A 14,438-nucleotide genomic window follows, 5' to 3' on the forward strand; every position below is an offset into this window, starting at 1 on the left:
CTCCGTTTATAAAACATTTGATTAGATATCGTGTCCTTCCCATACTGGTACATAACGGAAAGGAAATATACAGAGAAATGTCAAGTATAATGCAATTATCACAGAATGAAATAACGTGGTGCCGTAAATAATTGACGCTCATGGGAAAAACTACATTTTACATGTACGACTTTATTATGAATTGTGAAATCGTATTGAGTTATGGAATTAAATCTAAGGAATTCAAACCATCAAACCATTTATTTTATATATATACAAAAAGTACAATATCTGAAGCATTGAAGTTGTATGGTCCGAATTTCGACAAATGTTGTCCACCTTGTAACAGCACTGTTAAATTATCGCACGTACGTATTTACGAGGCTGTGTGCCATTTCTTACTGTTTTAACCAGAAATTTTAAATTTTAAATCGGTGTTTACAAACAACGGACACTCAGCCATTTCTAATATTAAATTAAGTGACACTTATGTGGCCAGTCTAGATTTTCCAGGTGGTCTTATCTGTGTATATTTTGTTACTACAATGCCGTGCCATAAGTGTTTCACGTTTTTGTTTAAGTAAAAATAAAAATATCAAATACATGTACCTCATATCAATTCCAAATATATTCGATGTTTTATGCTCTTTCAAACCGTTATGTAGTTATGTTGGGATTCCCCTTTTGCGCGAGGTAGGCTATTTATAGTCAGTCGCACCGCATGAGACATGGCTTGGAATCGGCAAGAAATGACACCAGTACTAAACGTTTGAAAATCGAAGGAAGAAAATAGCTGAGATACCAGAATACACTAGATATAATTCATCTATATACTGAACTCCATGTTTCACTATTTGAATCAAATGCGCAGGAGTTCGCAAAACGAGCACCAAATGTATGAGTTCCCACTACACCGTGTATTTACTTTTCAAATTATCATCTGATTGTTTTCTTTTATATGCACGTGTTTTAAGCATGTAAATAGGGGAAAGTTAATAACTTTTAAAACTACTTCCGCTGCATTAAAGTCATTCTGTAAAATCAACTACAAAAAAACAACAACAGGTGAACGTTGGACAATTCAGCTTTTAAACTTTTGTATAAAGAAAAGAAAAGCCTTGATTTGAAGATGCATTGATTTTAGTCTTTTCCTGGGGTTATCTTCTCTTGTTGAAATTGGTTGGTTGGTTCTATATTGTTTAAGGTCCCGTTCGAGAATTTTTCACTCATATGGAGACTTCACCATTGCCAGTGAAGGGCTGCATTTTAGGCCTATGCTCGGCACTTACGTACTTTGAGCAGGAAGGTACAGCCACCTGCCAAACTTTTATAGACAAAATGGCGGATCTAAATTCCAACTTCACGGAAGTGGCTTGTTATTTCTTTTGTAAATTCTATATATAGATAACGGGGATTCCGTATGCATACCACATATAAGTACAGGGTCTTGTGTCGTCATATGTGACGTCATATGTTGGTATTTATTTAATGATCGTCTGATACAAGCTTCTGAATGTAGCTATGGGAAAGTCTAAGAATTTATCGCCAGCTGTGGAACAAATTGTCGTAGACAGTTACAGACAAACGGGAAATTATTCTGAAACTGCTAGGGTATTGAAAATGGACCGGAAAACCGTGTATGCTGTTGTAAAACGGTGTGAAATTCGAGGAAGTGCGGGAAATGCTAAAAAAATTGGGACGCCCCAGAAAAATGGACGTTAGAGACGAGCGCCCACTATTGCGACTTGTAAAATTTAACCGTACCACTCCATTAAAGGACATAACAGGACAATTTAATCAAGGTAGGCAAGTTCCCGTATCTGAAAGATCAATTCATCGTTATTTGTCAAAAAATAAGTACCATCGACGTGTATGCAGGAAGAAAATTAGGATTCGGGAACAAAATAGGAAAAACCGTGTGGCATAGGCGAGAGGTAAACGACGGTGGACTGTTGACTATAACTGGTCAAAAGTGATCTTCTCTGATGAATGTAAAGTTGTTTGGGGACAAAACAATCGAATTTATATTTGGAGAAAGGCAGGAGAAGAATGGTTACCAGCGTGCATCAGCCCCGGCGTACCACCGAAACCTGCTATGAGTTTAATGTTGTGGGGATGCATTACCTGGAATGGAGTTGGCACACTAACGGTGGTTAATGGCAACATTAATGCAAATAAATATATTGATATCCTTGAAGAACAATTGTGGCCGGTTGTAGTGAAACTTTTTCCTACTAACGATTACATATTTCAAGATGGCAATGCCCGGGTTCACCGTGCCCGAATTGTACAAGAATATAAACAAATAAACTGAATTCCAGGTATGTTTTGGCCAGCACAGTCACCTGATGCAAATATAATTGAAAACATTTGGTTTCTGTTGAAAAATAAACTTAAACGCAGACTTTCTAATATAAACAATGTCACTGACTTGGAGAGAAATATAAATGACATCTGGATTAACATACCCGTTACTTACATACGGAACCTCTATCGATCCCTACCTTCCAGAATGTTGAAAATGATCAGATCACAGGGATATATAACAAAATACTGAAATAAGATTTATTCTCTTTGTAATTTCATAGCCATTGAAAATCCGTATTACGTTGACGATTAGACATTGACGTCCGCCATTTGTCTATAAACTTTTGGCAGTTGGCTGTGTCTTTATCGTGCCACACCTGCTGTGACACAGGGCCTCTGTTTGCGGTCTCATCCGAAGGACCGCCCCATTTAGACGCCTCTTACAAGTAAGGGGTGCTGAGAATCTACATTGTATTCTAACACGGATCCCCACAGGGTGTAGAAATTGGTAAAAGAATAAATTCATATTTTAGTTCTCATAGGGACTAATGCTAATAATTTCAACATAATCACATTCAGATAACATGTCATTTAATGGGGCACATGAGTCATCTTGGCCCTGCTGTTTCACCTATTGTGATTAGCAATATTTATTCCCATGGAAACTGTGATCCCATATTGTGGCCCCAACCTAGCCTCATTGGGTCATGATATATTGATTGATTGTATTTTGTTTAACGCCCCTCTCGTGAATATTTCACTCATGGAGACGTCACCATTACTGAAGGGCTGCAAAATCCAGGCCTATGCCTGACGCTTACGGCCTTTGAGCAGGGAGGGACCTTCATCGTGCCACACTTGCTGTGACTTGGGATTTGTGTGATCTCATCCGAGGGACCGCCCCATTTAGTCGCCCCTTACGACAAGCAGGGGGTACTGAGGACCTATTCTAACGCGGACTGGGTTTATGATATAACCATGATACATTATAACAAGATTATATCATGTCATGAAATGTAAGATCTTGTCATTTAGGACTCTGTATCAAAATACATGTATGAGAGCCCTATCTTAAACAGTTCAAAGGATTTTGCCTGTGTTATTTTTTCTTAAAAGTAGGTACAAGCCCATAGCTAAGGTGAAAAAGGGCCAGGTTTAGTCAAAACTGTCACAAAGGATGCTTGGGTAAAGAGGATTCAAGTTTGTTCAAATGAAGTGTCGCACCCTTTTTGAAGTGGAAATATTCAAGAATTAGTAAAATAAATTGTGGCATCGTTTAAAATCTTCTCCACTCGGCCAATTTCAAACAAACTCGGTATAAATGATCTTTCGTTAAAGAAGACTTAAGTTGTTCAAATGAAGGACATGATCTCTTCAAAGGGGAAATAAATCAAGAAAATGCTAAACCAGTGTGTGGCTACAGTGTATCAATGCTCATATCAATATGCAGATTAAATATGTTCAATTCATGACCCCCGTGGGTAGGATGAGGCCACAATAGGGGATCAATTATTTACATTGGGATAAATCTTTAAAAATCTTTTTCGCAAGAACAATACTCATATTGATATACAAAACTTCCCGGTAGTGCAGATTCAAATTATGGTCCCTGGTGTTAGTGTGGCAATAGGGGACAAAGTTTTACATTGAAATATATAGGAAAAGTCTTTTCAAATCTTCTCAATAACAACATAGTCATGATTAGTCATATCAATATGCAAGCATTCCCAGGTAGTGTAGATTGAACTTGTTCAATCCAGCCGCCCCAAAAGTCGGATGGGGCCAGTATAGGAAATCAAAGTCTGATATGAGAATATACAAGACATGAAAACAATTTTTAAAAATTTGTTAAGATTTAATTTGTTAAGACTAGCAGAATCACACTAAATCAAATAAAAATGTGAATGTTCCCAAGTTGTGTTGATTTAATTTGTTATATGCCCTCATGACAAAGGTCAGGGGGAGGGGGGTATTGTGTTGTCCTGTCTGACTGACACTTAAATCTTGCTCATAACCTTTGAATGGCATGGTGAGCGATAAGGCTATCACATTTCCTTGTGACAAGACTTCTTTGAGTTTGACCTGCTTTCAAACGTCAAGAGTACCGCCAACGGTACATAATACGCCCGTGAAAAGCTAATATAGGTGTTTTTCTTACATTATGATTTGTAGAAATTGGCTTCAAGTATTATCAACAATCACCAGGTTGTGACATTATCGTAAAAACAAGACAAATAATGTACTCTCTCTGTAATATTTTCACTTGGCATAAGATGTATGTTTACCAAGTTTGATGGTCCTTGCCCCAAGGAATTGGTCTGTATCCTGCTACTACATGCACGACATTGACATTAGAAACAATTGACATCCTCCATTTGGCATAAGGTATATGTATACAAAGTTTGACGGCCCTAGACCTAGCTGTTCGGTCTGTATACTGCCTAAAAAAAATTCCTACTCAGTGATACTCTGACTTTGACCTTGAAAAATATTAGGCATCTTCCTCTCATCATGATGATTAAATGAACCAAGTTGCAATATCCTGGACCTTTCGGTCGGTTTGCATCCTGCCTACAAGGTTTTCCTACTTAGTGATACTGCGACCTAGACCTTTGACCTCTAATCTTGAAAAAGAATTATAGGAATCTTTCAAACATCATGGCGATCAAATATACCAAGCTTTTGTATTTCACGTATGCATTTCTTCTTTTAGTATAATTTATCTTAAAGGGAAGTCTAAAAATAAGTAATCCACTTTTCTTCAAAGAATTAAACAGATGAAAGATCTAAATATCAAAACTTTCACAGACGATTTATTATTATACAACCACCACATTTGTGTGTGTTGATTTCATTGAATGTGATCGGACTTATCAGATTACCACATTGTGATTTTCTGGTTCTGTTTTTCCAAGTGCTGTATTGTGTGTTTCATACACATTGTTAGGCCGCTCTTTACATTTAAGCAATGAATTATTCTTTTTTTTTTAAACACGAAGTCTCACAACTGCAACAGTGTGTGCAGACAAAAATTGGATAACGCGCGTAATCGTGGTATGAAAATTTGTTTGCATACACCGTTGTAGTTATGAGACTACATCTTTCAAAAAATAATACTTCATTGTTTATATTCACATTTTTGAAGCCTTTCTTAACGTGTCCATTTTTTTAAATTCATATCTTAAATTTTCGATAAGTAGCGATTAACGGAACAGCCATAGAAAGCAGAGGTGTGGTGTGTATCTTCTATGCTTTAAAATGATCTTATTTTTCATGTTTATTATCTTAACTTTATTAAATGCAAGTGATACATATTGTATAATACCTTAAAATAATTTCATATATCTCACTTACCCTAACACTGTCTACAGGAGGGTCTCGGAAGAACAGCCTTCTTCTTTTTGTAGTTTTTGGTGTATCCTGTGGCACCAAAGGTCTGCATAAACCTGGTGTCAGTTTTGAAGGAGTGCGCAAAACTTGGCATTTCTTTAATTTACGCGGGGTAGGACTATGAATTATATGTCTCTTCTGTGAAATTGTTAATTTTTCACGTAGTTTTTTCAGAAGCTCATCCTTTTCCTTTTTAAGTGCATCCAATTTATTCTTTAGATCGTAGTCAATTTTTGACAAACGATTTAATTTAGCGAAACAAAACGTACAGACATACTTATCATCGTCTGACAAAATCCTTTGCAATACCTCCTGTAGTTGTTGTAAGAATTGAAAGGCTGGTGAATTAATGACTCGTCGTTGTTTCGGAGATATTTCATTAAAACAAACACAGCATGTGCTGTTGTCAAAAGCCGCCATTTATACATGATTCGGAATGTTATTTACATGGTACTTTCGTTATACTAGTTAAAGAGTCTAGAAAGATTCCGAACACAGAGGCGCTCATACGTCATTTTTGTAACGCGGTCGCTGATTGGTCGATCCATACTAATTGAGTCCAATCGTGTTTTGCTAAAAATTGCCAACTTTTAGATAGCTCGATCGGCCAAGGGTTTATGGGGAGCGGAGTGGACCGAAAACCCTTGGCTAGCGAAGATGGATGGTGCCCAGTTTTTATTGGTGGAAGAGAGAATCCAGATACAAGATACCTGGGAAGAGACCACCGATCTTCCGAAAGTAAACTGGGAAACTTTCTCACTTACCGGCGCGAGCGGGATGCGAACCCGCGCCGACAGAGGTGAGAGGCGTGTGATTTTGAGCGCGATGCTCTAACCACTCGGCCACGGAGGCCCCTTATATACATAGAGATAAGAACTAAATGGAAAAAAACCCAACAATAAACACATGAGTATCATTGAGGATCAAAATAATGTTTGAGATAGACTGATTTATAAGATGTGGTAGTTTTACATTTTCTTATAAAATCTGGTAATGAGTTCCATAAAATTGCTGCTGAAATGATAAAAGATCTTCTAAAATATTCTGTTATTTATGCAGTACATATCTTTTCAAATGCCGGGCAGCTGAATTCGTCGATCAATGGCATTTATATGGAGAGTTAGTGTAGAACAGCCAATGTTAACGCGGACGTCTTTGAAAACACTGGACTGAAATTGATTTTTTCAAAGTTTGCATCATTTAATGTTGAATATAATATTTGCTTTAATCCCTTCTGACCTTAATTATAGGATTTTTATTTATTTTCAATGTCTACCAGAGGGCGCTACCTATTCTATGAAACTTAAATATTGTAGAGATTGATTTTAAAAGAGAGTCTCGAAGTTCGAGGTAGATACATGTACATGTATGAAAAAATGTCGTAGAAAACTCGATATGAGCAGGAGGCTAATTCCTGCTGAGCAACAGAAATCACTTGTTTTGCTCATATTTGCGGTATACGTGTACATGTATATGCGTGATGTGAAAGACATCAAATCATCAAAACGCGGCAAACGTCGTTAATCTATTGCTACATTTGAAATTTCTATTTAACTTTCATTATAAATCTAAGGAGTACTAGTATTAGTCGACAAAACTTAAACTGACTGGAAATATATACATGTATCATCACGTAACAAAAAATATTTCAATCCAATATTTACGATGACATCTTTGTTTAGTTTGGGTTGTTCTGATGACACGTCGTATAAATGTAATAAAATTCCATTGGTTGATGAAGCGGCCAATGACTGCACTACGCAAAATAATGACGCTGTGCTATACCATCTTCACAAGTCAAGGGTTATTGATTCGTTACCTCGCACTAACCCTTGACATCAGTCGCTATTTAAAAGTTGGGCTCGAGAAGAAGCATATGATTGGTTTGCAGCCTGAAGCTGCAAACCAATCAGACAACGGCTTTTATAATCGGTCGAAAACAAAACTAAACAGTAAACACGCATGGCGACGGCATTATGGTGTAGAATTTGTGGCCAATTAGTACAAGACAGATACCGTCGATTGATTTTCGGGAGTTCGTTTTGCTTGAAAAAACAATTAGACGAGGTTTTGGGGTATGAGCCGAATGAAAATGATGGATTGTTGAAGTACGTTTGTCGACTATGTTTTAACAAATTAAACAAGTTGTCTAAAATTGACTATGAACTAAATGATAAACTACAACAATTAAAGGACGAAAAATGTTAATTATTGATTGCGTTATGAAATAATTTAACACGCAATGATGTTGAAAAGTGGGGCGATTATCAGCGTCACTGAATTTTCCTCCAAAATAATGGGAACAACTTCGTAAGATAGCGATTTACCACTGTCGGTTTTAGTCCCAATAAAAACATCTTTTTCTTCTCTGATACATGATATCGAAAGCTTTTGGTTTTCAGTCAAATGATCGATTTGATGTTTTTCACATATCTTTTCGTCAACGGACGCCATTTTTTACTTTCTGTTTATTCCGTTACCAAACTTTCATCTGAAACAAGAAATCCCATTGGCTGATTTATTTTAGCGTATTGCGTCATCCTTTTTCTCGAGCCCAACTTTTAAATAGCGACTGATGTCAAGGGTTAGTGCGAGGTAACGAATCAATAACCCTTGACTTGTGAAGATGTGCTATACTGATAATGCTGCTTCATTTACCAGTGTATGAGTAAAAATGTTTATAAGAATCATAGATTCACCTTGTTTCTTTTCTTGCTTTCCAAATGTGTAATTCCTGCAAAATTTAATATAACAAGTAAGTGTATAGAGTTTTGGCATACTTGCGCATGTACGCTTTTATTGGACACTATCAAAGTTAAGGGAAGAATTGACGAATAAGAACATCGCATTCAGTAAAAACGACAAGAAAAGCATTCTTGTGAAAAAAATTCAAAGAATTACAGTCGGGTTCGAGTGCAACCCCGAACAATCACCAATATGGCGGACAAATTGAATCGCTAACTCAATCGCTAATGACACTGACACAAACTGTGAAAAATGTGTCAGCCAAAAGCAATCCTCTTACCGGGGGAAGGATCCCGTATACAGGAAACAACGGCATTGGTGTCCCTGCTGCTGCTGGGAGGGAAGAACAGCTGGAAGCTCAAAGACGTCAAGAGGTCGGTGTAGGGACACATGCATCATTAATAACTGGCAGCACCGAAGAATTTACATTAGCAACGGCCATGAGGAATGATCAGCCAGCGTTAGGTACGTTGTCTACTATTACCAAAACGAAATTTGGCTATGCTTCTGAATCTTTGCCGTTTGTTGAAACTGTTTCCCCGGTCATGAGAAAAGCCATCATAGATGGTAAAGACATTAACTTGTCACAACTCCTGTTACCCACCAATAATGCCATAACAATCAAAGATAAGGAGGATAAGTTAGAAAAAGACACATGTTTGTTCAAGAACTTATCCATTGCCGAATTTATATATGCATTCGGGATATATAAGAATATTATGTGCAAGGCATACCCACAACGCCACGAAGAGTTAGATCTCTATGAGAGATACATAGTGGAAATGGCCAACCGTTATGGGGGAAAGGTTTTTACGAATATCATAAAACCTTCTCTGCTAGAGCCGCCGCTCATGTGAAGTACTCTAATATTCCTGTGGACTGGTCTGTTAGAGACAACACCCTGTTTTGTAATATTTTTACAAACTTAAAACCAAAAACATGTTTCAGCTGTGGGAGTTCTAACTATTCAGCAGCTTTTTGTCCAATGGCCAAAGGTAAATCTACTTCATCCAGTGGACAGAGAAAAACCCGCGATACCTTGGATTCGCATGGCCGCCAACGGATCGCATTCCAGGATAGGGAAGTTTGCAACAACTTTAATTCTAGCAACGGATGTGCGAATACCAGATGTTGCAACGCTCATGTATGTATCACTTGCAAAGGAAATCATCCCGCTAACAAATGCAAAGAATCAAAACACGGACCATCCCCCCGCTACACGAGTTAAACGGGGTTCATATACAGATACCGTCCATTCTTCCATCTCCAATAAACATTCCGGTTTTACAAAGTGAATTAATGTATCACCCAGATCAACATTATGTACATTATCTCATAAAACATTTATATGAAGGATTTCACACGGGAATTAATCCATTACCAAAAACGTCTTTGGAATGTAAAAACTTGCTGTCTGCTTGCAGAGATCCAGAGACAGTAGACCTCATTGTCCAGGAGGAACTGCAGAAAGGCTATTTATTAGGACCCTTTACAAAAGTCCCGTTTGCGGTCTTTAGAATAAATCCTATAGGTATAGTGGAAGGAAAATATTCTAAGAAAAAGAGACTTATCGTGGATCTCTCAGCACCTCATAATAATGATGGCCATCAAAGTTTGAACGAACTTATGAACAAGGAGGATTATTCCTTGTATTATGTGACTATAGACCATGCAATAAAAATCATTCAGACATTAGGTCCAGGGAGTTGGCTGTGTAAAGCAGATATTACTGATGCATTCAAACTTATTCCTATCCATCGGTCTATGTGACCATATCGGCATAAAAAATAGAAACAATTATTACTTTTATACTAGACTAGTATTTGGAAGTCGATCCAGTCCAAAGATATTCGACTACCTTTCCTCAGTTTTGTGTTGGATATTTCATGAGAATTATGGTGTTAATTACGTATTACATTTACTAGATGATTTCCTCACAGTGGATGCTCCGGACTACGAAGCTACAAGGACAATGACATTAATACATCACGTATTTGCCAAATTAGGAGTACCGTTATCCAAGAAGAAAACAATTGGTCCATGCACAGATAGAATAGCTGGGAATTACATTGGACACCATAAAAATGGAAGCTAGATTACCGCCAGAGAAAGTTACTCGTATTATAGAAATAACACAATTTTCTTTAAATAGGAAATCATGTACAAAAAGAGAACTTCTTAGTTTGTTAGTCATTTATATTTTGCCAGTCGTGTCATAGTCCCGGGCCGCTCATTTGTGTCATATCTGATCAAACTCTCAACAAAAGCTAAAGAAATGCATCATTTCGTGAATATCACTACAGAATGTAGACTGGACTTAAATATGTGGCACAAAGTCCTAATGGGCTGGAATGGCAGGTCCCTTTTCCTGGATAACAGGACAACAGAAGCAGCTGACATTCAACTGTTCACGGATGCTACTGATAAATGTTTTGGTGGCTTCTATCAGAATCAGTGGTTCCAATGTGTTTTTCCTGAGGATTTAACGTTGGAGAATGAATCTTTATTCATGGCCGTGTTCGAACTATATCCAATCGTAGTGGCTGCAGTGCTATGGGGTTCAAATTGGAAAGGATTAAGAATCGTGTTTAATTGTGATAATGAAGCAACAATTAAAATTATCAACAAAGGACGGTCAAAAATCCCTACAATAATGAAATTTATGAGAAAATTAACTCTGTGTTTTGCTAATGACAATTTCGTGTTATCAGTAACACATATAAGGGGTGTCGATAACTGCATTGCTGATGCTTTGTCTCGTTTTCAGATGAACCGTTTCAGAAGTTTGGCTCCTCAAGCGGATGTCCTTCCAAAGCCATGCCCAGACTATTCGAGGCTAATATTAGTTTAAAGGAGCAAGCAGACAAACTTTTTGATGCCTCAATAGAACAATCAACCGCGAATATGTACCGAACAGGATTAGACTGTTTCCTGACATTTTTAGTGATGTCCCGTTTGTGTGTAGCCTTCAGTAAACTTCCGAATATTACTGAAGAGATGTTGGTGTACTTTGTTACTCATTGCCAGTCAAGACTTCAGTTTAGATACCGAACTATCAAAACTTATTTGGCAGGTATTAGATTTTTCTATTTAAAAAATGGGCATACTCTGATGTTTAAGAATTTTGAGAGACTACATACTGTTTTGAAGAGCATTAAAAAACAACGATGTAACAACAAGAGAAAGTTACGACAACCTATTACTTATTTCATTCTGTCAAAGATTTGTTTGAATCTAAGTAGGGGTGTTTTTTCACCCTTTTTTGATTCGATGTTCAAGTGTATTTGCCAGATGGCCTACTTTGGTTTCATGAGATGTGGCGAATTTATTGTTAGGAAAAGGTCACAAGTCACTTATATTAGTTTGCATGATATGAATTTTTCAGACGATGGGACATTTTATACTGTTATTTTGAAAACCTCAAAAACAGATCCATTTAGACAAGGAGTAGATATTAAGATTTTTGAAAATAAGTTTTTGGAACCAGTAAAAAATATGAAACTATATTATGACATGAGAATGTCAACATGTACTGCCAATCACTCAGCTTTATTTATAGATAACGAAGGACATCCATTGTCTAGAGATGTCTTCTTGAGTCATTTCAAAGCAAGGTTTCTGTCACAAATAGGCTTAGATGATACAAGATATTCAGGTCATTCTTTTAGGATAGGAGCTGCCACATCTGTAGCAAAAGTAGGAATTCCAGAACATTTAATACAATCTCTAGGTCGGTGGAGTTCAGACTGTTACATGAGATACATACGAATAGATGTGGAGGTGCTAAAGCAAGCACAAAACAAAATGTGTAACCTTTGTTGATTGCATTTAGTATTCTAGATTGACCTACATAAATGTTGGTGCATGTATATTCATTTTAAATCCAATGGTTAGTCCTTTCTTTATCTTCTTGGGGGCACTCACTCACTTGCTTCCTCAAGTTCGTTTGTTTTTGGCCCGTTTTCCCCAATTCAGATAAAGTTAAGTATTAGGTTAGTTCTAAGGGTCACCTCAACGGTGTCAACCTTAGGCAACATGCTAGTACTATGACATCAATTAGCTCTAGTACAACCCGATCGTGTCAACCCGGGTACTAGTACGAGTGTATTGAGTATTTACCCGATGGTGTCAACCCGGGTACCAATAGTCAGTATTTACCCGATGGTGTCAACCCGGGTACCAATAGTCATTATCTACCCGACGGTGTCAACCCGGGTACCAATAGTTAGTATTCTACCCAACGGTGTCAACCCGGGTACCAATAGTTAGTATTTACCCAATGGTGTCAAGCCGAGTTCTGATGGGTTCCCCGAAGAGGTCAAACCGGATACTAGATAGGTTAGCTCAATGATGTCAACCCGGGTTCAGTAGGGATTTCCCGAGTGTCACCCAGGAAATTCAGCTTTGGGGTTTACAGATTATTTTATCGGTGTGACGTGAGTAGCCCCCGAGAAGGCCAAATATGTAGTTATGTTAGATATGTTTGTTATTCTATTGTACACTAGGTGGTATACGTTATTGAATTCTCTGTAGATACATGTATGAATGTGAATAAATTGTAAATGTTATCTGTGTTTTTGTAGTGTATTAATTAAAGAGAAGATTATTTTAACGATGCCAGAGGTTTTTTTAACTACTTCGTAATTATTTCCACTTCAATAAGGGTGTGACACTTCATATGAACAAACTTGAATCCTCTTTACCCAAACATCCTTTGTGACAAGTTTAGCTGATATTAGCTCTGTGGTTCTTGAGATGAAGTCGGAAATATTAAGTTTACGGAAGGACGGAACAGACTGACGTCGGAAAAAGATCACTTGAGCTTTCAGCTTGTGTGAACAAAAATCAGCACTGCCCATCGCTGTAAAAATAAAATATTTACCTGATGTATCAATTCTAGGAAACAGCCATATATCTGAAACTCAAGAAACTTCATATGGATTTATCTTTAACCGAATTCTAAAAATAAGTAACCAATCCACCTTTCTTAGAAGAAAAACTCTGGAATTAAACAGATGAAAGATCTAAATATAAAACATTTCACAGACGATTTATAATTATGCAACCACCATGTTTGTGTGTGTTGATTTCATAGAATGTGATCGAACTTTCCAGAACACCACATTGTGATTTTCCGGTTCTGTTTTTCCGAATGTTGTCTGACTGTTTCAAACCCATTGTTGGGCCGTTCTGTTCACATTAATTTGGACTACGGATTACTGTTTACCTGATCAAGATGGAGGGCTCATGGTGGGTGTGACCGGTCAACAGAGGATGCTTATTCTTCTTAGACACCTGATCCCACCTCTGTTATGTCCAGGTGTCCGTGTTTGACCTACCTATTCTGCTTGACTTACACATTACTGTATTTAAGATAGAATTTAATATAAAAGCATATATTCGCATTATCATCTGCACATAGATACATTATTATGATGTCCTTTGCATATGAAAATAACCTTGATATTGAAATACAGAACCGCCCAAAAGCATTTCAATTCTACAAGAGCTTATATCCGTGGAAAACATCTGTTAATACTTATTGAATACTTCTACGAGAGTTAGCTGATTGCTCACTTATTCAAAGTGGCCGCCAAGCAAATGCTAAAGCGCTTACGAATACGCGGTGACACTAAATACTTCCATCCTTGCATATAATAGAGTTTGAGAGAGACATCTGTGTTAGAACTAATTTAATAAATTTGTTCAGGGTTAGTATATGATAATTGTTTGTTTGTTTGCTTTACGTCCCGACGAGATTTTTTGTGTGAAGTACCACAAATTTAGACTTGTGCATGGCACCTATGGCCGTAGTAGTGAGGGTTCTATAACGTGTCAACACCACCAGCCTCGACACAGTACCTCCATTTTTAAGTTCATATCCAAAAGACTCGTGATTCTCTTAAAATTCTAAATGTTTAGCGTTTCACGAAGGAGCAATCATTACCTATATTTACGTCTTAAGTTTGACACTACATGGCACGTGAGCGGACTCGAACTCACAATCTCTCGGCTAC

At 37.4% G+C, this 14,438-nt stretch overlaps 1 protein-coding gene across 1 annotated transcript; it reads left to right on the forward strand.

Moving 5' to 3' along the window:
• Window positions 1-1,500: 1,500 nt before the first annotated feature.
• On the forward strand, window positions 1,501-12,931 carry LOC130048279 (uncharacterized). Its single transcript, XM_056144852.1, has 6 exons — window positions 1,501-1,590; window positions 8,444-8,591; window positions 8,683-9,078; window positions 9,370-9,565; window positions 9,846-10,033; window positions 11,189-12,931. The coding sequence occupies exons 1-6, from the start codon at window positions 1,501-1,503 to the stop codon at window positions 12,241-12,243; spliced, it is 2,073 nt and encodes a 690-aa protein (XP_056000827.1). The 3' UTR covers window positions 12,244-12,931.
• The last annotated feature ends 1,507 nt before the right edge of the window (window positions 12,932-14,438 follow it).

Source organism: Ostrea edulis, chromosome 1 (genome assembly GCF_947568905.1).
Source record: "Ostrea edulis chromosome 1, xbOstEdul1.1, whole genome shotgun sequence".
Lineage (NCBI taxonomy): Eukaryota > Metazoa > Mollusca > Bivalvia > Ostreida > Ostreidae > Ostrea > Ostrea edulis.